Source organism: Lolium rigidum, unplaced genomic scaffold, assembly GCF_022539505.1.
Source record: "Lolium rigidum isolate FL_2022 unplaced genomic scaffold, APGP_CSIRO_Lrig_0.1 contig_34511_1, whole genome shotgun sequence".
Lineage (NCBI taxonomy): Eukaryota > Viridiplantae > Streptophyta > Magnoliopsida > Poales > Poaceae > Lolium > Lolium rigidum.
In genome coordinates, this window is record NW_025900279.1 from 58,337 (window position 1) to 86,216 (window position 27,880).

Here is a 27,880-nt window from a genome sequence, read left to right on the forward strand (position 1 = left end):
TATATTTTAACCTACACAAACAAGACAAAAGTGCAGATCTGAGTAGTCATTATCAAATCTCCAAAAACACGTCAGATTTTGTTATTTTTATCTAGCATAAAGTAAAAAGAATTTTGGGTTGAGATTTTCCATGATTGTGAGATGTATCACTGATAATCTAAAGAATTATGTTTCAGATTTTTTGATAACTAATAAATTTTTTTAAAATGGCGAGACCACTGGAGCTCGGGAGCCAATAGCACTTTTCGCTGAAAAATGTGTTGATCTTCAGTCATCACTAGCTCGCTCGATTTTATGTTATATATCAAATGGGAATATGTTGATGTAATTTATTCCTTCCACTATGGATGTGATTTAAATAATAAATATGAAAGATTACATGATGTGGATGTGATTTTTCCTCATTCTACATGCTAGGGATATTGAAATTTGTTTTTTCTTAGCTCGGAACTAGCTTGAAATCAACTCAATATCGGTACAAGCTGAGCATAACCAACTTTTACAACTCGGCCTTTAACTTTGACTCTGTATCAGGTCGCTCGATTTTAAATATGAGCTGAGCTTAATCTAACCAGCTCAAAGTGGACACGTATAGCCTAACATTACAGACCACATACACACATACTCTCTCCGTACTGATTTTTTTTAAAACCGACACGTAATTTTGGTAAAAAAGATTTGAACATAAATTTGATCAACATGATATAAATTACATGTCACAAAGATTATATCATTGAAAATATCTTTTGAATGTGAATTCAATGGTATAATTTTTGTGAAAAATAATTTATATTTTGCTGAACAAATTTATGGTTAAACTTTTTTCTTAAACTGCATGGCAGGCCGCACGCTGGATATTGGAGTGTATGCAAAGACGATAATTAATACTACCTCCGTTTCAAGAAATAAGGCGCACACGTATTTCAAGATAAACTTTGATTATAAAAATTGAGTAACAAAATCTTGATTATATTATATGTAATTAGCACCGTTCGATTCGTATTAAAAAACACTTTCTAATGATAATAATTTCAGACAAACAACCTTTATATATTTCAAGTAATTTTTGGTCAAACAAAAAATACGCAAAACGAGAACATCTTATTACTTAAAACGGAGGTAGTAGTTAGAATAGGAAGGGGTCAATGGATAAAAGATCGTTCCTTTGTTGTTGTATCGGTAGGGACATGCATGTTGACATCCGTGGATCTAGCAGTTATTAATTTGACTTGGCATCATTAGGTTGCCATGCACACATCGAATGGCAGGGCGTACAGACCAAGTGAGTCGAGCTACTAGTACAAATCTGTAGCGGTACACACAAATGTAAATGACGTACGTACAGGTGTGTATTTACTCAAACGGGCGTGTATATACCCAACTTGTTTCATAAATTTATATGTGCTTAAAAATATGTTTTTAGGTGGAGGAGGCATATGTGCATCCAGGAGCTAAATTAAACTTCTGCATATAATACATAGTAAAAGTTTGCAAACTTCGCGAGCTTAGCGATTTGGGTCATGTTAATTGCATATTTTGCCTTGTTGTCTCTTTCTGTTGCTTCCACGTACGAGTTCTTGACTTTTTTTTATTTGCTGCCATGCAGCCTATTGATTGGTCACTGATCTTTTTTTTTGAACAGGAGAGGTCCCGAAGGACCTAGAGCTTCATTATCAGCGATAGAGTTACAATTACAGAAAGGGTCATAAAGAAAAGAAAAATTACAACCCGACCCAAGCTTTTTTCAACAAGGCCCTTTGACCGACGCAAGAAAACGCGATCAAGGCCAGCTCCTAATCCACCACCGTCGAACTCGTCGGAGCCAACCTCCACGCCGCCGGGGACGAAACCACTTGGGGCATGGAGACGGGAGCTAACTCCGCCGATGCTGATGAGCCTCCGTCTAGATGATTTGAGGTTGAAGAAGTCCTGCAGACGACGAGCAAGCGCCGGCTGGGGAAGGAGGGGCCGCCCTACGGCAATGGAAGACGGCGACAGTGGCGCCGTAGGAATCCTCCTAGGGTGGAGGGGCCGCCCTTCGGCCATCAGATCCGGCGACAGTGGCGCCGTGAGAAACCTCCAACGAGAAGCCTGTAAACTCCCCTGCTGCGGACGTAGCGGGCAGACACGAACAACGCGCACCTCGGCCTCCCCTCCGCCACCACCACGATGACGGGAGAAGAGAGAGTCACCGCTGCATCGGCTGTCGCCAGATCCAGCAACAACAGCCATGACCCCGAATCCGAGATCCAGAGCCCTGGCCACCTCTTCAAGCTTATTCTCGGACAGGGGGAGGAAGATCTTGCCCGGCGACCACCAGCACCACGCCGCTGTCACCATCAGGATCTTCATCACCGGCCACCCATCGCCGCTTGGAAGCGCGAGTAGCTCTCCATCCGCCGACACATCGCCATATTCCACTAGGGGAACAGAAACTAAACCTAGACTACTATGTACAGAGAGGGACCGGCCTCCCCTCTCCCAGTCACTCCGGCAGGTGAGGCCGCCGGAGGAGAGGGAGAGGGGAGCCGGCGGAGAGCAAAAGACTCTCAAAGCATTGTTCACTCACGAGAGAGGGGGAGGGGGAAATGACTCACTAAGCTCGATTGGTCACTGATTGGTTCCCGGTTTCCCTACATCTGTTTGGACAGAGATTCGGTGCATATATCACCAGTGATCTCGTTTTTAAGATAAATCAGAAATCATATTTTTGAGTTTTTAAAATGTTACGGAAAAAATCCGCATATGGTCAATGATGTATCACACAAACGTGTAAAATATCAATTTCAAATACGGAGTACTTATATTATGAGCTACACAAAAATAACAAAAAAAAGTAGATCTGAATAGTCATTTTCAAATATCCAAAAGATATCAGTCATTTTTGTGTAGCACAAAAATAAAAAGAATTTCGGGTTGAGATTTTGCATGATTGTGAGATATATCACTGACAATCTCCACAGTTATTTTTATATTTTTTGATAACTAATAATTTTTTTTGTTAATTTTTTAACATGGCAAGAGCACTAGAGCTCGGGAGTCAAAAGCACTTTCTGCATTTTTTTCCCGCATCTGTTAATGCTAGATTCGTTGCATCCAACACGCCTACCGATTTACCTATTTTTTCCTCTACGGTGACAATTCTTTCTCTCTTATTTCTGCGTTTTGATATCTATAAACGTGGTTCTCGTACCGCTTTAGCCTACATAGTTTCTCCCAGTTCTCGATGTTAACCTCGACCGTGGTAGCCCTGCAAAACTCGAGTGTCCATTTCTTTCTTTGGATCTCCTAAATCCTTCTTCTAGTTTCCTCCCATCCACTGCCTATTTTTGTCGTTGCTGCAGTCCAGCGTGGTTTCCTCCCTCATTGTTATCCCTCTTTCCAATCTACTCTCAATAGACATTCGAAGCTAGATGGGATGGACGAGCTCCACGAATGGGCTCCTGCCTCCGTCCTCTCTCCTATCTCTCTGGTGGAACTAGAGGCTCCTGGCGGCGGAACTCGTGCCTCCAATACACTCCAACCGAGTGGTGTACCATGTCCCACGCCTCGATGCACTCCAATAGATTTGGCTCCTCCACATCTCGCGCCAGTGAACCAGAAGGACAGGATACGACCGGAGGGAAACAACGGTAGAGCAGTGCTGTATTTACAAAATGAAATGCCGAGGCCAAGGCAAAGCCAACAACCCGCCGCAACTAAAGGTAGCAGCACATAGATCCCAAACCATGAGTATGATTCTTTAATAACGACACCTCGAGGAAAGGTGCATGTCCATGTCTTGCCGGACCTAAGAGCATCTCCCCACTCACTACCACATCGCTGCCCTAGAGGAGTAATGTGCGTGCCGGATGAAAAAACCGCAACCACAGCCCCATGGTTTTGGCGCGTCCAACACGACCCAATAATTCATCTGCGCTCCTAGGCTGACTCGGAGCCATAGGGAGCCTCGTGGTAGCGTTCTACACATGCTATTACAGACGCCGATTTTTTGCATCATTGACACATCGGATGGTCAGCCTAAATTAATGGCGTCGTCAACCGCCAAAGGTGAAGAAAGTCGGTGAAGAGGATGACAACAACGGGACAAAAGCGAAGCAATCCGTCATCCTCGCCTCCTTTCACACCGCTCACCGGGGGCAGTACATGTTGTCACTCTTGAGCACACAAACACTGTCATCACAACACACGTCGTTGAGATCTCCAACGAGAGAACGCCAACGGAGGAGGATGGCGGCTAGCTTCGGTCGTCGAGAGGGATGAAACAGAGGAGCTGGAAACCCAAAGAGCGACAGACACCACCTTCGCTAGAGAGGTTTCCCATTTTGTCATGGTGTAGGCTTACCACCAAACACGTGAAGCAATGGAGGCGGGAGGAGGAGCAGGGAGAACACATCAAAGGCGGAGATGAGAGAGGTGACCTTCACTGATCTCGAAGGCGACAAATAAATCTTGGTTTAGATAGATTTTAGTTTACCTTCTTTCAAATATGCTGAATTAATTTCCTAAGAATCTAAATAAAAATCATATTTTATTTTATTCAAATTTAGTACCGGTGTTCCTCTTACATCCGATTTGGCGCGGTTGTGGGACTCTATAGAGGTGTGGTTGGGATGCAAAATCAGAGAATCCAAATTACCATGTGGCACGCGTATACTTAGCTTTTCTGCTATACCGGTATCGGATACTGCTCGGATACGGGATACTGTCTGGATACTTCCGATACGTATCTGCTAATTTTTGAATAAAATAAAATAAATAAATTACGGAAACATGAGGGATAGCCAAGGAATACTCGAGGGATACTCAAGGGGTACTTGAGCTGGTCATTATCCACTCATCTTCTACGGCTGATCCTTCCACTCCACCCCACCCCCATCGAACAACGGTGATCGCCGGGTCTTCTTCTTTCTCCATCTCCTATTTCCCTTTGGCCATGGCTCCACCCATCATTGATTTTGATCTTTGAATTCATTTCATCTTCGTTCAGATAAGCAATGGCTAGTGCTAGTACGTCCCCATTAAGCAGACCTTCGATAGGGAGCTCAAGGTAGAACATGTACAATTGTAACAACAACATGAAATGCAGCCTAACTACTAGCTACTGATTGTGTGATTTCTAGAGATGAATTTTAATTCTTTAATTGTTGAAATAGCTATGTTGGATGTCCACATCCATGTTAATCCTATGAGGAATATTTAATTTTTATATTTTAAAATTATTTACATATATATGAAATATATTTCCGTATATGTGTTTTTATAAATTGCCGTAATGTGGTATCCCCAAATCACGTATCGTATACATATCCAAATATGGCTGCTTCCTAGTGTGGTACTACACGAACCAGAGAACAGCTCCATAGGCCGTAGGCAGTACAGTGCAACCGTACAATAGTCTATTCAGCTGGCACAAATAAATATACTTCTATCTCTTTTTTAATTAAGTTAAATTAGTTAGAGTTCGACTATAGACTCGTTATTTATTTTGAAATATATTTTTATAATGTAACAATTTAAAATCATATATGTTGTATTTTATCTATAAAGTTGGTCAACTTTTAGTTTCAAAGCTGGAACTCCACTTAGGGCATGCCCAATGCACTGCCCTAGAGCTACTGCCTCACACCTTTAACTAGGTTCGGGTGGTCCAAAGTAGGTTCGGATGAGGAGGCAGCCTCCTCTTCAAGAAGTGGGATCTTAAGCCTAAAAAGCCTCCTCCATAGATTGGTTCCCCCTCCTCCGGTCGGCTTCGCCGGCGTCAGGAGGAGTGGGGAACCCGATCTATGCGTGGAGTTTTGAATAAAAGTATTGTTTTCATTAGATTATGTTAGGATTTTGGTAGCCGCCTTCTTGTTGGTTTTCCCTCAATGGAGATGGTATCGTATGCAATAAGTGATCTTCGGACTTTCGTTCGGCGACGAGATCTTCTTCCCGGCGTCAATGGTGGTGTTGAACAATCACAATTTTCTAGGTATGGGTCTTCGGATCTTGCTTCGCCAGATCGATTTTGGATCTTTTGTCGTTGTTGCCGCGAGGAGGATTAGCCTCGCAGTTTTTGTCCCGGCTGCTACGTCCTCGACAATGGTGATTCATACTCTCGGCTCTCCATCGACGACGACAAAGCTAGTTGGTTATTATTCCCTGATATACTGGTGTTGGTACTCTTGCCGATGTTGTATGACTGCTTTAATGGTTGCGTGCGTGCACGCAGTCTTGGCATTGCGGCTCAAAAAATTATGGGAGAAATTTCGTCGGTATCTACAGGTCTATGGTTCGTTATGTATCTTTGGCTGCCTTCACAAGAGTACAAGATTGTGTTCGGAAGAAGAAAGAAATTGAAGACCTCGAAGATTTGTTACTATCTTTTAGACTTTATTTTGTAATCGTTGGAGTCAGTTCATGTATCTCTACCATGTACTATTTGTTACTATGAATATATGTGGTATTGATTGTCAAAAAAAAAGCATGCTTTTTGGAGAGAGAAAGAGATATATAGTGTTATATTTGTGGGGTCTCTTCTCTCTTTTTTCTGACAACTTTTTTACATGAAGCAGCTAGTTGTGTATGCCACCATTGCTCATGCCTTTATTTGTGAAGGGAGTGAGTACTGTACTTTTATCTGTACTATATGCTCGCCACCTGCAGTTAAGTGTTGCACTTTGGTTTGAACAATTGTAGGCTGCACAAAACGATACTGCCTACACAAACTTGGATGCAAAATTGCACAACCCCCCGGCTAATTAAACCACTTAGCTACAGTACTCCATGACGGTACTCCATGACGGTACTCACACGCCTACCTACAGATGAAATTGAACTTTTATCCATCGTACAAGCATACTCCCACATGTAAAGTAGCACAAAAAGTTGTGGGTGCATGTGCTTTGTGTGTGGGCAATTAAAAGTTAAGCTTGTACGCAATAATTAAGCAACCCTCCAGCCCTATCTTAATTAATATTCTGGCTTAAATTAGTTAAGTTGATGCACTACAAATCTTTACAAATAAGCATGAACATTGATAGACGATGGAACTCTTGAACGAATTGGAGTTTCTGGTTAACCAATATGAAATTATATGATTATCATAATCAAGGGTACTGATGAAACTAATCGACTAAAGCAGTGATCGATCACCAACGACAACTATCACCATTTGTCTTATCCGGTTCCTCACATTTTGTTGGTACTTTTTCATACACACACGAAGTTGGTGTTGTTTGAATATTCAAGCGACTTGTACATAGGTCCGTCTCTGGCATTATGCACAATAGAATTAAGCAAGGACGTACCAAACCTAGGGTCTGTCAATGTACAAATGTTGGTTTTTCAATCGTTATTGTCAAAGATGTGTGTGTCTAGTGGATCGATTAATTGGTGTACGCAATAGTTGTTCAACCTTCTGCCCAATCTCTTTTTAAATTCTAGAAGTTTAATTGATTAAGTTGCTGCAAGTACATACCTTTCGAAGCATGAATATTCATACACTATGGAACTAGATTGGAGTAACTTGTTAACCAACAAGAAAGGGTTACCATAATCAAGGGCTCCAATGCGATTGATCGGTTAATTCGATAAGGGTCGACACCTCACCAGTAACGATTGCTACTTATAGCTTACCAATTAGTTTGTGCCTTTCGTGATGTGAGATCTCTTACATTTATGAGTTAAAAACTATAAGGCAAGCCCCGAAAACATAATACAAGCCCAAATCCGCATCCGAGGAGATTAGAAACCGAGCATCTCTAAAACATCTTCGATCACAAGGTCAAGACCTGGCCATCTTTTCAAGAATTGAAGATGCTCCTAGGATATCATCAGAATATCCTGAAGAACATTTCTCATTAAAAAATAAGGTGGCTCATATGTTTGCTAATCACGGAACGAGGGACATCGCTCTCCAGTCACCAAAACTCATTTTCGAACCTCTTCTTAGTTGAGTAGTAATATATCTTTAGAAACTAACAATAATTAGTGCATAATGATATTAGGACATCATGACCGCGCGCAAGCAATCGTGCATGATTAAACTTGCACTCAATAAGTAACCAACCATCTGCTCAATCTCGATAACTCTGCATTATTAGATAGGTACACCATGATAAATCATGGTCACTACTGTTACACGATGGGAACAAATCGTATGGCTCGTTAATTAACCAACACCTAATAAAATTATCAGCAAAACGAAGGGCCCGGCCGATGAAACTAATCAACAAACGAGCATCCATTCAAGACCTCGCCATCAAGCTCTTGGAGCCATACACCAACGACCACCAACACTCATTTTCATTAGCAGGTGCCGATGTTTGTCCTATATCATGGTCTGCGACATTTTGTTGATACTCTACCTATACTATATCGTGTGTTTCTGTTTGATTCCAACGTTTAAGTAAAGGTCATACCAAGTGATACAAAATAGGTCACAATCTCTAGAAGGTCTTTGTTTTTTCGTCGCATGCTCGTCAACAATAAGATACCAGAAGAATTTGCCGCCTTTGCTGTTAAGGCAAGGTTGTACGTAAATTTATATGTAATTTTGAAATACTGGTATTGGTAGATAGATAAGTTTCACCGGCTCGTCTGCTCAGAAATCCCTTTGACTGGTTTTGTTCTCTTGCAGCCCTGGTCAATAGATACGACTTGCAAGGCAAGGCTTCACATTCTTCTTAACAATTATTTTTTCGCAGACTATTTTTATTTTCGAAAATGAAGGCAACCCCTGGTCTATGTTGCAAGACTATCTAGGTCAAAACTTACAGTAACCAAAGAGCTCAAGATGTCCCGAAATGATGTGCAAGTAGTAGAAAATATACAGTAAATCAAGTACGAAGACACCATTTTTTTTCTAGATCTGAAAAATATGGGCAAATACTGTATCACATGAGCATGTAGCGCTGCACACTGTAGAGTAGTACTTGAGCCGAGCTGGCCGGAAAGGAATCAGCCAACTTCCTGCCCAGTTCCCAGCAGTACAGACACCGCCCATTAATTAACTAACTAATAAACACAACCTAACGACTCGGCGAAGACGAGATACGACCGATTCCTTCCGCCCCACACTCTGTCCATTACTTTGGGCACTATTCAGAGGGTCTCATCAGATCTGACCTAAACTCTCCATTTTATTTATTCCATCGAAGGAGCTACATCTGACCTAAACACTGGGAGTAATGGCAAGTGGTAGATAAGTTTGGTGCTTCCTAACAATATGGTAGTAGAGTTATTGATGGCCGGATCAAGCATTGCATCATCTACGGACAACTTGATCCATAGGGCTGCCAAAAAAAAGTTGATCCATTGGTATACCCCAAAAAGAAAAAAGAACGTTGCTATGCGTATCTTTCGTAGACGGAATATGTATGAGAAGACGATTTGGCAGAGGTATTGGTGGCAAAATCAAGTTGTGCATCAACCAGCAGCTTCATTATTAAAATTTGTACTCTCTTCGATCCATAATAATTAAGCATTGTAAATTTAACTTAAAATTCTTGAATTTTGAACTAAATCTATGACCCTTATTATAGACCGGATGAATTATTTTTTCTTGCACAAATGACATCAGCAGTAGAAAATAAGGGAGAAAATTAGTAGTATAGTACTTCCTCCATCCATAATTACCTTGAGTTCTAGGTTTAGACAAAGTCAAAGTTCGTAAAATTTAACCAAGGATAGAAAAATAAATATTAACATCTAGAAATATCAAATGCATATAATTGGGAGTAATGTTTTGGCCACATGCTCACTTTATTTTGAAATGCACCTTTGATATATTTAAAAATGTTGTAAAATTTCAAACAAAAAATTACATGTACATATTCACATGCTACATGGGTACAAAGTCTTTACATGAAAATTCGACTCGTCCTTTGGGTAGTGTAAAAAACACAACATTTGGGGGTAAAAATAAGTATTTTTGTGAGGCATGTTCTGTCTTTGTACATCGACCACAATGTCGTTTGTTTCGTTAAACTGTACGAACATACATAAGTTGTCGATATGTTCATCAGTTTTTTTTTTGGATTTTTTTGACAATTAAAAAATATGTTTTAGGTGGAGGGAGCATATGCACCTAGGAGCTGAATTAAATTTCCACACATAAATTTTATATTTTATAATGACGATTGTAATACAATATGTTTATATCCTAGATATTGATTGTTCTTCCTAAATATTTAATTATATTTAACAAAGGTTTTTTTTGTGCGAAAAGTCCATCGATCTATTAATAATCATCCATAGCAGTACAAAGAATCTAAAAAATAATAAAGATTATAAATATGTTCATAGTTCACCTAGCTACGACTACAGATACTAGCGTGAGACAAACAAAAAATCGTTGTGCTAAGGACCCAAAGATTAAACGAAAAATTGTTGTGCTAAGAACCAAAGAACAACCATACCAGAGCAGAAACTATTGCCAAAGATGAAGCTCGTAGATTGAAAAAACAGATTTATAAGCACATCAACAAACATAACAACGGATTGGATTATTCTTTTTTCGAAAGAAGGGATTGGATAATTTTGACTAAACCTTAAACCTAGAACGAGGCACAAAAGCAGTTAATGAGCGGATAGCTCCTCCGTCCTTTTTTCCTGAAGTACAACATGTCTTAACATCAACGTAATCAATGAACCATGTTTCACTCCAGTAGTAATTAATACCCTAATGAGGTGGCTTCGCCGAAATGCAAAAGGTGAAAGTGATTTGGGCGGTAATAATAGAGGTCACAATGACTGAATCAAAAGCTAGCACGAGCTTTTTTTCTAATCCTGATCCTCCTTACTTTAGTCAGCACGTGCACCTGCCCGCTGCCAGCGACACAAGCCGTTCTACTCCCCAAGTGGCGGCCTACAGTACACACGAAGGAGAAAGCTGTTCCGGAAAAAGTATTCGCATATTTGTACGTGTAAAGCGTATAAAAAAGTGTAGCGGTGAAGAAATAAATATGTATAGATGATAAATGTGGAAAGAAATGTGGGCGAGCGAGGGAGGGAAGATGCGGAAGAGTGGCAGTTGCCAGCCAGCCGCCTATAATGGACTAATCTACTCCTTCTTCTCCGTCTCGTAGAGAGAGAAACCGCACCCCACCTCTAGAGAGAAGAGAGAGAGGGTGCAGCGAAGCCAAGGCGCAACGGAACAAGAGAGCACGGGAAGCGAGGAGGAGGCGGCGGTTGCCGAGGAGACTAGGAGAGGAACCAGCCAACGGCACGCTCGTAGCCGCCGCGGCGCCCGAGGAGAGGACGCGACGGCGCGGGTAGACACGCTGGCGTGACAGGCTGGGCTGGGCTCGGTGGAGATGAAGGTGTCCAAGGAGCAGCAGCACCAGCCAGGGCCGGCAGCGGCAGCGGCGGCGGAGGAGGCCACCGTGGACGCCGCAGTGGCCGGCGCCGGTGGAGATGCGGAGGGGGCCGGCGCCGGCGAGGGGGGCACGGTGGTGGTGGGCGTGCGGGCGGACGCGGAGAGCCGGGCGCTGCTCACCTGGGCCTTCGTCAATGCCGTCGCCGCCGGGGACCGCGTCGTCGCCGTCCACGTCGTGCTCGCATCCGCCGCCGAGGCCGCAGCCGCCGTCGACTTCGACGGCATGCTCGCCGTCTACGAGGGATTCTGCAACCTCAAGCAGGTCCGTCATTCATTCAATCACCCGCCCCCTTCTCCTCTCTCTCCTCTTATCTGTACGCGCTTGGTCCGCGGTTGCTCTGCTGCGGGTTGGAAGAAGTAGGTGGCCATTTCGCCGGCGAGCATGTGAATCCTTTCACCCTTCATTATTGTTCCGCATTAATTGATCCAGTTCTAGTAGTCTAACTTCCACCCCGATTTCGTTCCTGCCGGATTGGGAGGATTGCATTTTCACAACAACTCCTAGCATGCGGTTCTTCCGTTCATCGTTGCGGTGAAAAAATGCAAAATTTCGGCTCCACGAACAGATTCCCCACGCTTTCCTGTGCCAAGTTGGATTCTTTGGGGGCGCCGCTGTTCCAAAATAGTTTCGATGCTGGATCTATTGTCAACTACTACATCCAAGCGTGCTGAAATCAGGCCAATTTGGCCTAGTATGCCGCAAAGACTCTGTTTTTTCCCTCTTCATTAATACGGATTTTCCTCCATGATAATCTTGCTGATTTGTTCTCGTACCAACCTCCACCGCCATTTTTGCGCCCGTTCTGATGCGGTTACCGCGCGCACTGCCAATTCCGCCAACTGCTAACTGATGCTTGTTCTATCGACAGATCAACCTGAAGGTGAAGATTTGCAAGGGCTCGTCGGTGCGCAAGGCGCTGGTTCGTGAGGCCAGCCTGTTCGGGGCCTCCAAGCTTGTCCTGGGCATCACCAAGAAGAAGCGCTCGATTGGGTAAGCTGGATCCTCCGTGCTCCCACCAGTATCAGTTTTCCCAACCCTTTTTCACCAAATGATTGCCACCCACTATTGTTGTGAGTTGTAACTGGTGCCTCGAATTCGCCAGGTCCTCGCTGTCTGTTGCCAAGTACTGCGCGAAGAAGCTGCCCACGAAGTGTGCGGTCCTTGCTGTCAATGGTGGCAAGATCGTCTACCGGAGAGAAGCGAATGCCCACTCGGGCAAGGTGTCTGCGGAGAGGCCCGGGTGCGGTGAGGATGAGATGTACTGCGTGTTACCGTTCGGAGCCCATCAGGGTAAGGAGAGCGTGTTGCCTGGTGATGAACCCAGAGAAGGCAGCGGGGGTGATGGAAAACAACCTGAAGAGGACGTGTTGCCTTGTGATGAACTCAAGGAAGGCGGTGGGGGCGACGAAGAACGGCATGATGTTGCCGCCAAGGAGAGTCAGCCAGAGGAGGAACAGCAGCCCTCGATTGTGCAACTTCCTGAAGAATTGTCGACGGATCAGGTTCAGAACGATGCAGATCCTTCTGACAAGGCCGAAGAGTTGACAGTTGACCGGACAGGTGACATTTCCGATCTTCCAGGTGAAGGTGCCAGTGTGCTGTACTGTGTGTTGCCTGCGGGGAATGACCATTCAGTTGCAAGTACTTCGAGTCGGCAAGGCACTGATTCGGTTGAGCTACCGGCTGAGGGGGACGGCGAGCTTTACTGCTTGTTGCCGCCAAGAAATGGCAATTCAGGCAGGAGCAGCAATGATTCTAAGCGTTCAACTTCGAGTCTGAAAGACGACAACTCTGCTAATGTGTCTCCTGGTGAACTGTTCTGCCGGCTCTCAAGGAATGGACGTTCAGGTGGGAGTTCTGGGGGGTCCAAGCGTTCTGTCGGTGTAAGAGGTGTGATTAGGGCCATTCGGCGTAGCAGTAGTTTCTCGAGTGATATTCAATTGAACTTGGAAAACTTGGAAACATCAGCTGACAAGAGGGATGGCTCAGTTAGCGCGAGTGCCACGGAACGTACTTCTTCCACGGCATCTACAGAACTAGAGGATCTGCAAAAGGAATCTGCACGCAATGTGGATACATTCTCTAACTCTCCAATGTCTTTGAGAAGGATGATAGAAGGAAGGTCTGACCGCTGTCGCCTGCGAAGGAGGATCTTCAGCCATCAAAGAAGCTCATCTTTTGAATGGGCCAAAGTGTCTATGGTTCAGTGGGCAATGAGGCTTCCAAGCCGTTACAATTCTGTCCACCCGGACAGCAAATCGCTGAAATCTGATGATAGTCCAAGGTTTAACGGTGATTCTGAATGTGAATCCACGTCAGCGGTTGATCCAGAATCTATCTTCTCTTTCTCTTTGTATGATGTGGCATGGCCTCCCAGTGAATTGGGATCTCTTCAAGAGAAGTATTCTTCAGTTTGTAGGCTGTTTAGCTATGAGGAACTGAAACTTGCTACATCAAACTTCTCACCAGGTAATAGCCTTTTGCCATCTTCATTATTTTGGTCTCAGCAAGACTGAAAGCTAATTTTCTTTCGTTAATGCAGACATGTTGATTGGGAAAGGAGGAACTAGCCACGTTTACAAGGCACAATTAAATGATGGCACATTGTATGCTGCAAAGATTCTGAAACCTTCAGTTGACGCACTGCAGGAGTTCATTACGGAGATCGAGACTGTAACCAGCTTGCAACATGAGAATATTGTCTCACTAAGGGGATTCAGTTTTGATAACTACAGCCTTGTGTTGGTGTACGATTACATGCACCAGGGAAGCTTAGACAAAACGCTTCACGGTAAGCATCGAGGTGAAATACGCCGCCTATTCTATCCCTAACCTCTTGGCAAATAGCCTAATATTTTGTAACTCCAACTGATCTTCAGGCAAATGTGAGAACAGTCTTAGCTGGGAGAAGAGAAACAAAATAGCAATTCACATTGCAAAGGCACTTGAGTTTCTGCATCATGGAGGTGTCACCCAGTCTGTGATACATGGAGATGTTAAATCTGCCAACATCCTTCTGTCAGAGGATTTTCAGGCCCAGGTATAAATATTTAGATCTGCCTGCAATTACCAGAGTAAATGAGAGTCATTTTCTACTCTAGCTTTCTGTGGTAAAAACTCCGAAAATTAATAAAATATTTAATTGTGAGTGCTTAATGCGTAAGCAGTGATGAACTGCAGTTAGCCTGTAACCTGTCAATTTTTGTTCTGCTTGTGACATCATCTCTCTTTTAAAATAACAGCTGTGTGATTTCGGGCTGGCAAAGAAAGTGTCGGCTTCAACCCCCCACCTAACGTGCACTGACATCACAGGAACTTTTGGGTTAGTATCATCTCTGGGCTATGTTTTCTTGGTGTTAGTTTTACTTTTATCAAATGTCAAGTGATAAGCTAACCACTATTGTGACAGGTACTTGGCTCCTGAGTATTTTTCACATGGGAAGGTGAACGAGAAAATCGATGTGTATGCATTTGGGGTTGTGCTGCTGGAGATCATTTCAGGAAGGAAACCCATTATAACAGGATGTGCGAAGGGCCAGGAAAGCCTTGTTGGATGGGTAAGTCATAAGTGTGCTCTCCCTGGCTCCATTTTATACACCGAGCTGGCTCATTTGAGCAGAAAGATGCCCTGAGAACTAGTTGTTGCACATTCACTTGCTAGTGATATTAAAATGACACTAGGGACTAGACCATTACTGCATTTTCTCTTTTGACTTCCACACTCAAAATTGCACAAGTAGGTCGTGCTTTCCTTTTTCTAGCTAATTCTCTGTTCATGCATCCAGGCAAGGCCACTGCTATCAAGTGGAGAGATCAAGCAGGTGGTCGATTCAGTTTTGGGGAATGACTACGACTGTGACGAAATGGAGAGGATGACGCTCGCTGCTTCCCTGTGCACGAGAACGTCCTCTGATTCTCGACCAGAAACACAGATGGTAAGAACAGACATGAAAAGCACCACCAATCTCATGAAAACCATTGCCAAAGCCGCGTATATGTGACCTAACTGAATTCACAACACAGGTACTGAAACTGCTCGAGGGGGACGACGAGACGATCCACTGGGCGAGATCGCAGGCCTGCGCCGGCTCCGATGGCTCGGACGAAGAGGCGGTGACCCCAGGGTCGAAGATGCAGTCCCACCTGAACCTGGCACTGCTCGGCGTGGAGGAAGACGACGTGCTATCGCAGTGCAGCACAGAGCAGACCGCCGACACCTCGGCGGATGATTACTGGAGCCGCTCCTCGAGCTTCGACTAGGAGATTGATTCAGAGTTGTTTGTATTGTATAGGTCTTGATGATGATTATTATTGATTGGTTGGAGTGGTTGTTGCAGTTCTTGGCGGAGGCTTGGGTTTGCTCATGTAGAGACGATGTCTGATCTGATGTAGTCAAGTAGCCTAGCTTAGGAGTTATTTTGTGCAGTGGCAGTTTTAGATCTAACCCTGCTGGCCTTTGTGGGGGCCTACAGACAATCTATGATTATGAAACTATGAATGAATGGTTTTATGGTGCATCAGAGATAGCGATCTTTCCAGATCGTACAAAAAGAACAGTTTGTTGCACAAGTTTTTTTCTTTTTGCCTAGTAAAACATGACTAGAGGTGGACGTGATGCAGCAGTGGATCGAGCGTAGAACCAGTCCTATTTAGCACTGTATGACAGCAACAAAATTGTCGATTCGTCAGTACTTCCAGGTACGAGATGTTTATCAGCGTCGTGTTCTTGACTTCTTGGCCGGTGAGCAATGGGGGGACACCAGATCTGGTTTAACTGAAGGCGCTGACGGCGCTACAGCCAATGAATCACACGAGGAGGTCCCGGCCAGTAGTCTGTCTGATGGGCACTGCTGACGCCATGGCCATCGCCATTGCTGCTGGTCCAGAGAGCGAGAGAGACATAGCTCACCTGTTGCTTTCTGGTCCTGGGCGACGACAGATGCTGCTGCTGTTGCTCGTGTGGTGTGCATGCATCGTGATGATCCTTGGTGGTCGCGCTTGGAAGTTCACCATGGCATCATTAGAGAAACAAGTGACCGGCCAAACATGAAGGCATCATTTCGGAAATGCAATTTTTATCTCAGTGCATATGCTCCTTTTATAAAAAAAAGAAATTTCAAAATGTTAAAATTTTAGGTAAAACAATCCAATGTATATCTCCATGTTCTGTGTGCACATAACGTTTCGCTGAAAATTGATATTTTTGGTGCCATATGTTAAAAATACAAAAAAATGTCTTGAGAAATAGCTTATTTTAGCTCCTAATTTTGTCATTTTTTACATAGGTAAAATGCACGAAAAATTCGATTGTGAAACAACTTTGTGACCATGTAGAATGTGGAGATATACACGAGACATTTTGTTTGACATTTTTAAATAGGGTTAAGTGCATTTTTGGTCCCTCATGTATTGCAAAAGGCTAATTTTTGGTCACTCAATTCTGCTTTAGTCTAAACCTACCCTCAAACTCTTAATTAAATCCAATTTTGTCCCTAGTAGCGTTTTAACGATGGTTGACTGGGTTTTGACTTTTTTTTTTGCCACGTAGGAGCATCTCACCTCAAGACCAGTTATGCAAATAGCATTACGAACGTTCGCTGGCGAGCTCATGATCATAATCATTATCCGTTTGGCGTATTAACTCTAACTCTTCCCGAACACCTAGCGGCGGTGACTGACACTACATGGGCGGATAAGCAGGGCGAGAAAGGCAAAATCTGCGGACATGTGAGGGCTTTTGCGTTAGGAGGAAAGGTGGAGGCGGCTGGTGGCGAGGACGGCTGCACCACGGCACACATGTGTGTTTGGGCAAGGAGATTTCTTCTATTTATTGACTGAAGGGATAAATGATGCCACCTAGATTAAATCCAGCCAAATTTGTCCATAATTGCAAAAAAGAGAGCCAAAAACATATGATATCAAGTTGGTCAAATAGATATAACTAATATTAAGTTGGTCAAATAGATGACTTACGAACACGCGCAAGACTAATAAACCGGGACGAAGGTCACATTTGATATTATTTTAACAGATACACGTTTGTTCTTTTTCAAACCAGAATATCAAGTTTATTCATGGGAACAAAATGTAGTAATATTTATGTCAATGGACCCCATCTGCTATATTTTCCGATGTATGGGTCTAAATATTTGAAAATTTATCTGCTGTTATGGCTAAGTACTTTTTAGAAAAACCCGTCTGATATTTAGAGAATCGGGGCAACTGAACCCACGAGCCCACGTGCATAAACGACAAGGAGATTACAAACAAGGATATGTGACAAATTCTTGGGGAATCCACATCACAACTAGTCATTATCGCACCACCAACGTAGCCCTTACCGATGATGGAAACCATTGAGGAATTCAGCAACCCCTGCAAAGAGCAGTAGAGAACCAAATCTCGTTGAATCACCACAATAGTAGACAGTCACGTTCGATCTAGGTAAACTGGCCGTGCCAATATTGCCAGGCTAGACCCATAGACCGATAATCTTGCTCACAAAGTCTACAAATGATGTTGTCACCAACACACAATAAAAAAGAATTAACCCCATTCGCAAAAAAAAAAAAAAAAACCCGTTGGCCATAGAGAAAGCGGGGAAGCTCACCAACAATTCCAGATGAAGTGCCAACACAGTGAGATTGGGGCCAAATGGCTTTTTAGTCAAGACAGAACATAACCGTTCGAGTTATGTCGTCGCGACACCACAAGATAACTAACAAGGTCTTACTCCAAACCAGACAGAACATTAGAATCTCAAAAGGTCTTATCATATATGCGATAATTGTTTCATAATATTCATCATATTTCATATAGATGTTTGCAATTGTGAAACATACATTACCAATGTGGTGATGTAAAATACATCATCTACTGGAGCACATGTCAAGCACAGATGATGTATTTATACCATATGGATTCTAAAAAAGTAATCAGGTGATGTAAAAACTGAAAAAGAGAAATAAAAAGGTGATGTATAATTGCTCAGATCACATCATCTGTTGCAAATTCTCTTGTAGTATCTAGAGAGTGAGTTATTGCTCTGTAAGATTTTTTTTTGCCACACTTCACTTTAAAAGTTAATTATTTGGCACATTGACCAACACATTTCAGTGACACATGACATGGTAAATAATACGAAATTGTAAAATAAAGTGTGGTAAGAATTATCAAATCTATTTTACGTTATCTCATTATCTGGCTGGAGTTTCCGGCAAAAAATTTCCGCCGAGTCATGATCCATATGTCGAAAGAAAAGCGCTACACTGAGATACGCTTTCGAAGTCAGGATACGTAGACCCCGTCCACTCCGGTGCTCCAATCCACCGGCCAGTCGCTCCGGCCTCCGACCCCGCCGCCCGGCCGCCGTGCCGAGGTGACGTATGGACGGGCGGGGAAGTGCGAAGCCCTTGAGCAATGGAGGCCGGCTTCAGCTCGTCAGCAGCTCTCCAGGGACGCCGCTGCGGGCTTCCGGCGCCCTCGAGTGAACCCCGGGGCGTGAGGGCTCCGTGAGGAGCGGCGCGGAGGTCGGCGACTCGGCGGTAAATGACCGTGCTGTAAAAGTGTGGACTATTTCGTCTCGAGTCTCGACGCTGGTGAGTTTGGACCAGTTCGTCGCGACGCAGCCGAGTCTGCTCGCCGCCGGCCCGCGATTGGATCGGCGGAGCGCATATCGAGCTGCCCACTAGAAGAGGAGTCGCTCAATCCCAACGCAACACAGGTATGTTTCGATTCAGTCGTGACACCAGTGAAATTCGTAATGTGTTGCAAACCTAAATGTCTGAATATACATCTCAGTGTATAAGAACATCTTCAGAGTTCAGAATGGGGAACATTTCTATGGCCACAACAGACAAATTTAGTGGGGAAAATAAGAGCAATTATACCGTACACACAATAGATGTGCTGCGATTTCTCTGCCACACCAAGTCGAATCCTAGGAATATTACAACAGGTGGGTGAGGCTAGTGTTGCATATCGGAAACAAAAGTAATTATTCATGAATACGAGTTGATAGGCATCATCTTGCAAGATCGTCAACCAGTTCTGACATGTCAATGGTCCCGTGTGTTGTCTCGTCGAAAGGGACAACAATGGACGATGATCCTCTGTAGTTTTCTGCATAGCCGTTGTCCTCATTTTTAGAAAGAAGGCTCTCGTCTGGACGGCTGTTTTCATTAGCACTTGTTGGGTCGAATTGGAGTCTCGTCATCATATGCAGCCTCTCTGCAACTTCCTTCATCGTTGGCCTGTCATCCCCCCTTGGTCTAAGGCAGTGCACTGCGAGTTCGGCCATCTTCTCAAGCACCGCCGTACCTGCATCTTCAATGATTTCAGGGTCCAGCATAGTCCGGTAATTCTTCTGGTGAAACTTCAAGGGAAAACTGTAAGACAATGATTGCTTTTCATTGAAGTTGTCCGTATGTATAGCCCTCTTTCTCGTCATTAGTTCCAGAAGAACCACCCCGAAGCTGTATACGTCACTTTTATCAGTGAGACAATGGCTGATGAAGCTTTCGGGGTCAAGGTAGCCAAGTGTACCATGTACAAACATGATGAACTCACTTTCATCCATGGACTTCAGTGTTGATGCCCCGAAATCTGCAACCTTTGCATTCAGCTGATCATCCAACAGAATGTTGGCGGATTTCACATCCCCATGAAGGATCGTGCGGGCTGTCGATGAATGTAAGTAAGCTAGAGCTTCTGATGATTGTGTAGCGATCCTCAAGCGAAGACCCAATGGGATTGGTGATTTTCTACGATCATCATTGTGAATGAATTCAGATAATGTACCACGGGAGACAAACTCGTAGACCAGCATCGGGACATCTACATCCAGACAACAGCCTATCAACCTCACAATGTTTCGGTGGTTGATTTGTGACAAGATTATTATCTCATTAACAAATTCTTCCCTACAATCATTGTTGATTACCTTGGCCTTCTTTATGGCTACCTCCTTTTGATCATCCAAAGTTCCTTTGTAGACCATCCCTTGACCACCACATCCAATAACTCTATCTTCATTGTAGTTGTCAGTGGCTCTCTTTATCTCTTTCTCTGTAAGTATGCGAATTGTGTCGACTTTCCTTGATCTCATCTCATCATATAATTGGAGACCCCCATTTTGTTTGAAATACTCATCTTTCTCCTTCATGTGCCTTTTTCTTTGAAATTGCGTGAGCAACAAGCATGCTAAGGCCATGACCACAGTTCCAGAAACACTGAGTCCTGCAAAAATAAGTTTTATTTAAAGCTGCTGCTAGTAACTTCTGTTACAAATTTCGACTTTACAGCTTTCTTTCGGTTCCAAGTACTGTTCAGTGTTAATATTTTTGTTACTTCCACAATTTTTTTGTTACTATTAGATGAGTTTCTGTTATTATAATACAAGTATGGAACATATCTCAATTATTTAGAATCATGCTTACCAATAACCAAATTTTCAGCCAAAAAATTCAGAGATGGACATTCAGAATTTGTATCAGCGAGTATTTTTCCTCTCTTGCATTTGCATGAGTAGGATCCCAGTGTGTTCTGGCAGACCCCTTTTCTGCATGGATACATATCTTCATACTTGGGGTCCTGCTTACGCAATGCACACTCATCTGTGTCTGAAGACATTAATGAAAGCACTTAGAAGCATCAAACTAAACATGATATGTACACATGAATTTCATTATTATATATCATATATTTGTCGGCTGAAGAAAGGTTCAACAAGGAACTAGTCCAAGGGGAGATGATAGACCAACAATGAAAGAAGTTGCAGAGAGCCTGCAGATGATGAGGAGACTCCAATTGAACGTGGCTACTATTGTTTGTAAAAATAGCTCCTATGCACATACCTATGGAGCATCATCTTCGGTGGCTGTCCCTTTGCGTGAGGTAACACGTGGGACCATCGATATGTCTGAGTTGGTTGAAGATCTTGAGAGGTGATATTTGAATGCACAACTGATTCCTTTGTTGGAGTGTGCAACACTGAATAATAAACCGACCCACTGTTGTGAAAAGTTAGCCCGTTGTAGGTATATATGCAGCATGTGTGTGTGTGTGTGTGTGTGGTTTACCCATGAGTAAACATATTCAAGCCTTGATTTGGAAAATTGTTCATTGTGGCCATAGGAACTGTTTCGCATTCTGAACTCTGAAGATATATTCAGTTACGCGCAACACAATAGGGATTTTAATGGATCGATATAGGAAGCAAAATTTACCTGTTCTGGGTCGGGATTGACTGTTCCTTTGTCACACAACTCGTTATATCTGCTCCTCCACTGATCCAATAGTGGGCCGGTGAGAATAATCAACGGGCAACTGTTCCTTTGAGAAATTTGGAAAGCTCGCAATGGACTTCCATCGGTTAAAAGAACATTAGACCGCTTTGTATTGAACATCAAATAACCTATAGGCCATTCACAAACAGAGGTTTAATAAACATCAACCGGATCATCAAGCCAGACAAAAGGTGGATTGATTCTTGCTCGCTCAGCAATTGTGTGACCTACCCTATTAGCTGCACGGGGATTATATTCAAAAGTTACCTTGACAAATTCAGAAGCTTCATAATAAAATTCATCAACAATGGCTGCAGATGTAACGCTTGAAACTCCTCCTTGTACTGTATGATCAGGATCAATACGCTGCTGATTAAGCACTAGACAACCACATAACTGTCTTCTTATTTATAGCGTGTAAGTAATCCAGCGAGGAACGAGCCAACGGATCCGTAAGCAGCATGAGCACCCTTGTTGTGCTCCAAGTGTCTTTCTGAACGATCAGATTAACTTAATTCCGAATCGTCAGCCAACATCTGTAATAATGTTTAGATAGAGAAATGCATACGCTCTTCGGCTATAGCCAACTGATTCAATTCACTTGTTTTATTTTGCAAATCTTTGTCCATATCAACATATATGGAAGTTTCTAGAGTAAACATCATTGTTGTCTTATTGGCGCATAAATGTGATAGCCAATTTGCATATTTAGTTGGACTAGGCCAGACAGCGTTCATTTTGTCAAACCCAGTGGTAAACAGGTCCAATTAGACCTCCTAGCCCATCTAACAAGAAACTCATCCATACATGGTGTATTCTTTTCATAATTTCAACCCTCTGAGATTGCAACCTATGGAGTATTCTGACCTTGTTGATTTCAAAAAATGTGTATGCTCAACCAGCCAATCTGTGATGATTCCTGATCCTGCTTGGTACCATCAACACGGGATTACTGGATCAACTCGTACACTGAGGACAATAGAAAAATAAAATGAGGCAATAATGGAAGAAGTATAATAACCAAGAGGCAAAATTCTTCCTCCAGCAGTAAGCATCCATAGTGATGTTCAATTAAAGTTTAAGGGAGCAGGTACAGGAAATAATTATACTAATGCAGACATCTAATCAAGGTCAAAATCTCCATATGTGTTAATGTACTCTGGTATAGTGATATCACTTGTGGCAGTTAACTAGCACCCATGGAAAACCTACCCCGTGTAGTATAACTATATCTCATCAGTACTGTATCGCAACGTGCATTTAGTTATATATGGAGGCAAACATACATCACAGCAATTTAATCCGATCCAGCTAATGTGCTGTTTGCGTACATGTAACATGAGAATGCCAGGAGAATCAACATTCATGCTAGTCTTCATAGCAACCATCTTCCTCCCAGCAGTAGCAACACCTGACGGAGCCTCTTCGGGACGCTCTATTTCGTTGCCAGGATGCCCCGACAAGTGCGGCGACGTACCCATCCCATACCCCTTCGGCGTTGGCATGCACTGTGCCGCGAGCAGACTGAACAGCTACTTCAACCTCACCTGCGACGATACGATCAATCCACCAAGGCCAAAGGTTGGGGACCCTGGAGCAGTAGTTGAGATCACCGACATCTCACTGGAGCACGGCGAGATGCGCGTGCTCACCCCCATCAACTACATCTGCTTCAAGTCCAACATCACATTCACCACGGACACCCAAGGGTACGGGCTGGAGTTCACGCCCTTCCTACGGTCACCATCGCGCAACCGCTTCACAGTCATCGGTTGCAACACCCTGGGCCTCATCAGCGGCTACAAAGACACCGCCAGCCAGTATGTGGCTGGCTGCTACTCCTACTGCGAGGGCATCAACAACACATCTGAAGGCGCACCATGTGCTGGGATGGGCTGCTGTGAGTCTGCCCTCCCCAGTAACCTCACCTCCTTGGAGGTCGTGTTTGAGATGAAACAGAGCAAGGTATGGCACTTCAACCCGTGCTTCTATGCCATTGTGGCTGAGCTTGGGTGGTACAACTTCAGCCAGAAGGACCTTGTTGGCACGCTTGGGTTCATCGATGGTCGAGCCGATAATGGCGTTCCCGCCATCGTTGACTGGGCCATAAGGAATGGCTCATGCCCAGAGAAGGGGAAAGACACACCTAATAACTACGCCTGCATCAGTATAAACAGCTACTGCGTGTGCGCGAACAATGGTCCAGGATACTTATGCCAGTGCTCCAAAGGATATGACGGCAATCCTTATCTTTTCAATGGCTGTCAAGGTAAATTAATTACTCAAATTTAACTTGTGCAGATATTCGTGAATAATGCTTAGAAAACCGATAGAACTCTAAACCATATCCTAGTGTTATCTCAACCAGATACACTTTCTGAAAATTTCTATGAAGACTCACCAACAGGTGGTTTTCGAATTTCATCTTGTGTACCAACGCCAACAGAAATCCTAAAACTTTTGCCCTGTTGTGCAACCACAAGTTTTGAACAACTAAGTACAAGTTAATTTTACCGGTGTGAATAGTTTATAAGTGATGCCATATTTATTTAGAAGAAGTTATGAACAGAAAAATTGTAGCGTTAGGGCATCTCCAACCGTTTGCCCCATCTGTGCAAATGAGGGCTTGCCAAACATATGGGGAGAAAAAAAGGCATGGTACCCAATGGTTCTCCCCATCTGTGCGAAGTGAACTCCCTACTTGACTTATAAGTCAGTGCACTGCAAGTACAGCCATGTTCTTGAGGATGACCATATCTGCATCACCTATAATTTCAGGGTCCAGCATAATGTGGTGAGGTTATTGGGGAGGCCATAGAAACACGGGTTGAAGCGCCATACTTTGCTCTAGTTCATCTCAAACACGACTCCCAAGGAGGTGAGGTTATTGGGGAGGGCAGACTGACAGCAGCCCATCCCAGCACATGGCGCGCCTTCAGACTTGTTGTTGATGCCCTCACAGTATGAGTAGCAGCCAGCCATATAATGGCTTGCGGTGTCTTTCTAGCCACTGACAACTGATAACCCCAGGGTGTTGCATCCAATGACTGTCAAGCGGTTGCGCGTGGGTAATGGTAGGAACTCCAGCTCATACCCTCCGGTGAACTTGGTGAATGTGGTGTGGAGTTCCTAGGTTCGTAACCCTAGGTTTGGATAGTTAGTGAAGACCCTAGGATTAAACATTTATCTTTACTATACAAAACTCATTTTTAATGGTTTTGATTAGATTCTTTTTGTTTCTTAAAATGCTAGTATTGCTTCTCTTGAAGTCGTTTGCTTACATTTTGTTTTGTTTTGTAGATGGCTACCTTCACCCAGCTTAAGACCCCCTACGACGATGGCGACACACTGTCTCGGTTGTGTAGGTCGCTGAACCAGCGCCCGCCTGCCGTCCGACGTGCCCACTATGGAGTGGTGGGAGATCGAGACGACCATCGAAGGGCGCCCTGTCGAGCCGGTCACCGACACGGTGGTCTACTTGAAGAGGTCGTGATGGCAATGCAGGAGGCATTAGCCCGCATAGTATACATGCACACCGACAACATCGACGAGGAGTCCGGTCGCTAGTTCTTCGGGAAGTGCAGCTCCGAAGGATTTCTCATGAGGACCTCGGGAGGTCGCGAGGCCTGACATGGATGCAGATCCAGTTCAGTTCAAGGATATGGAGAGGTACGCCTACAAGGTGGAGACCTTGCTGCGCGCCGAGATGCGCGATCTGGACTGGACCAAGCACATCCTCAAGGAGAACAACAAGAAGTACCAGCAGTTGGAAAAGCTCATCGAGTGGCTTGCGGATAAGAAGGATGCTATTAGCCGAGACTGTCCAGCTCAAGAAGGACAATGAGAAGATGCTGATCAAGACGCTGGACCAGGATGCGATGATGCGCGCACATGGCGCAGCAGATCCTGCCACTTGATGAGCTTTTCCAACTTGCACTTCTTGTTCTCCTTGAGGGTGTGCTTGGTCCAGTCCAGAGCCCGCATGTCGGCACGCAGCAGGGTCTCCACCTTGTAGGCGTACCTCTCCATATCCTCGAACTTGATCCGCATCAAAGTCAGGCCCTCGCGACCTCCCGAGGTCCTCATGGGAAATCCCCCAGAGTTGCGCTTCCCGAAGAACTAGCGACCGGACTCCTCGTCGATGTTGTCGCTGTGCATGTAGACGATGCGGGCTAATGCCTCATGCATTGCCATCACAACACCGTCCTCCCAGTTCGGGTACCTCTTCAAGTAGACCACCGTGTCGGTGACCGGCTCGATAGGGCGCCCCTCGATGGTCGTCTCGATCTCCGACCGCTCCACAATGGGCACGTCGGATGGCAGGAGCCTGCCTCGAAGCATAGGCGAGCGCTGGTTCAGCGACCTACACAACCGAGACAGTGTGTCGCTGAAGGGGGTGGTGTCATCGTCGTAGGGGTTTTTAAGCTGGGTGAAGGTAGCCATGTACAAAACAAAATGTAAGCAAACGACTTCAAGAGAAGCAATACTAGCATTTTAAGAAACAAAAAGAGTGTAATCAGAACCAATAAAAATGAGTTTTGTATAGTAAAGATATATTTTTGATCCTAGGGTCTTTCCTAGACTACCCAAACCTAGGGTTACGAATCTAAGGGCAACACAGTGCTCTGATACCACGGTGGCTGGCAGGTCATGCGCAGGCAAGCCAGCACCTCGTGCCAGACCTTCCGGGAGAAAGGGTAGGAAAGGATGAGGTGATGAATGGCCTTCAGTAGCTGGTCGCATAGCAAACACCTGTGATGGTGCTGCAGACCTCACCGGGCCTGCTGCTCCACAGACCAACAACGACCCATGCTCGCGAGCCAGCAGAAGAACTTGACGCGCGGCGGCGCCCATGTCTTCCAGGTGAGCCTCCATGAGCTGGAGGTGGTGGAGCCTTGGAACATCGCCAGGACTTGGCGGTGTAGCAGCCACTATCGGTCCACTTCTAAACGAGCCTATCGGGCTCGGGTGTCAGCGTCGTCCGCGCAATGGCCATCCATAGCTGTAGGTACTGCCCAATCTCGTGGATGCTAAGGATGCCATGGATGTCGCGGGCCCAACTGTTCCCCAGCAGGCCTTGCGCAACTGTCCGGATTTTGTGCCGTCGTTTGGGGATGCAATCGAACATGCGATGATCTCAACTACTGCTCCAGAATCCCCAACCTTTGGCCGTGGTGGATCGATCGCGTTGTCGTAGATGAGGTTAAAGTAGATGTTCAGTCTGGTCGCGGCACAGTGCATGCCAATGCAGAAGGGGGGTATGGGTTGGATATCCCGCCACACTTGTCGGTGCATCCTGGCAATGAAATGGACGAGAAGAGGCTCCGGCGGCTGTTGCCACTGCTGGCATGATGATGATTGCTATGGAGATTAGAATGAATGTTGATTCTCCTGGCATGGCCGGTTGCCAATTTCTCTGTATATAACTAATTGCATGTTCTGATATAATACTGATGAGATATAGTTTTCCATGGGTGCTAGTTAACTGGCACAAGTGATATCGCTATACGACAGTACCTTAACATGCTCAGATACTTTGACTTCGATTGGATATCTGCCTTAGTCTAATACGTGCCATCTGACCCGACCCAGCTTATACAAATCGACATTACATTTATTTGCAAAAAATATTTGGTTGAGGATCAGATTTGCAGAATAAAAAATATTTGGTTGAGGATCAGTCGGCTTGCTAAGAGAGATTGAAATGTTCTATCTAAACAGATTAAAAAAGACAAATACAAACTCTGGCAGACGAAGCTGCACAACTTGCGTTTGAGTTGACATGCCAGAGAAATCACCACACATGCCATTATTTTTTCGATAAGAAACATATGGCACTATAGGTATACAGCATGTACATGATATGTTTATAGTTTTCTTATGAGTATCCGGACCTTGTTTTGGCCATTTGTTCGCTCCGGCCATGGAAATGTTCCCATTCTGAACTCTGAAGATTTATATTCAGTTATGCAGAACAGAATCAAAAATTTCCTGTGCTTGGTGGGGAATGAAGTGGCTCCCTACATGCGGCTCGATCCAATAGGCCGGCGACCAGACGCCAATGAACAGTCGAAGCCCACAGGGACAGTGTTCTCCCGGATGAGCCACTCCGCTTTTGTAGCTACCGGCGCGTCCGCTCACTGAAGCCTCCCACCATAGGATAATTGCTCTGTAAACCGATGGACTTATTGCAAAGTAGGTTGAGTTGATTAGTATCATATACCCCAAACA

At 44.4% G+C, this 27,880-nt stretch overlaps 2 protein-coding genes and 1 pseudogene across 2 annotated transcripts; 2 read left to right on the top strand and 1 right to left on the bottom strand.

The window, feature by feature from the left end:
• The first annotated feature begins 11,300 nt into the window (after positions 1-11,300).
• On the top strand, positions 11,301-15,880 carry LOC124681157. The gene is made up of 9 exons (XM_047216104.1): positions 11,301-11,624; positions 12,232-12,353; positions 12,466-13,832; positions 13,906-14,154; positions 14,243-14,403; positions 14,606-14,685; positions 14,773-14,920; positions 15,149-15,298; positions 15,387-15,880. Exons 1-9 carry the CDS (start codon positions 11,301-11,303, stop codon positions 15,621-15,623), a joined length of 2,838 nt encoding a protein of 945 aa, XP_047072060.1. The 3' UTR covers positions 15,624-15,880.
• A 3,506-nt stretch (positions 15,881-19,386) lies between these two features.
• On the bottom strand, positions 19,387-27,047 carry LOC124681158 (annotated as a pseudogene).
• On the top strand, positions 23,015-23,941 carry LOC124681162 (wall-associated receptor kinase 5-like). Its single transcript, XM_047216106.1, has one exon. It carries the CDS (start codon positions 23,015-23,017, stop codon positions 23,939-23,941), a length of 927 nt encoding a protein of 308 aa, XP_047072062.1.
• Positions 27,048-27,880: the final 833 nt, after the last annotated feature.

Bases quoted from the DNA above. Each gene is read 5' to 3' on its own strand.
- LOC124681157 (XM_047216104.1), top strand. From the start codon at position 11,301: ATGAAGGTGTCCAAGGAGCAGCAGCACCAGCCAGGGCCGGCAGCGGCA. The intron at 11,625-12,231 runs GTCCGTCATTCA...TTCTATCGACAG, and splicing joins GATTCTGCAACCTCAAGCAG to ATCAACCTGAAGGTGAAGAT. The intron at 14,155-14,242 runs GTAAGCATCGAG...ACTGATCTTCAG, and splicing joins CTTAGACAAAACGCTTCACG to GCAAATGTGAGAACAGTCTT.
- LOC124681162 (XM_047216106.1), top strand. From the start codon at position 23,015: ATGCTAGTCTTCATAGCAACCATCTTCCTCCCAGCAGTAGCAACACCT.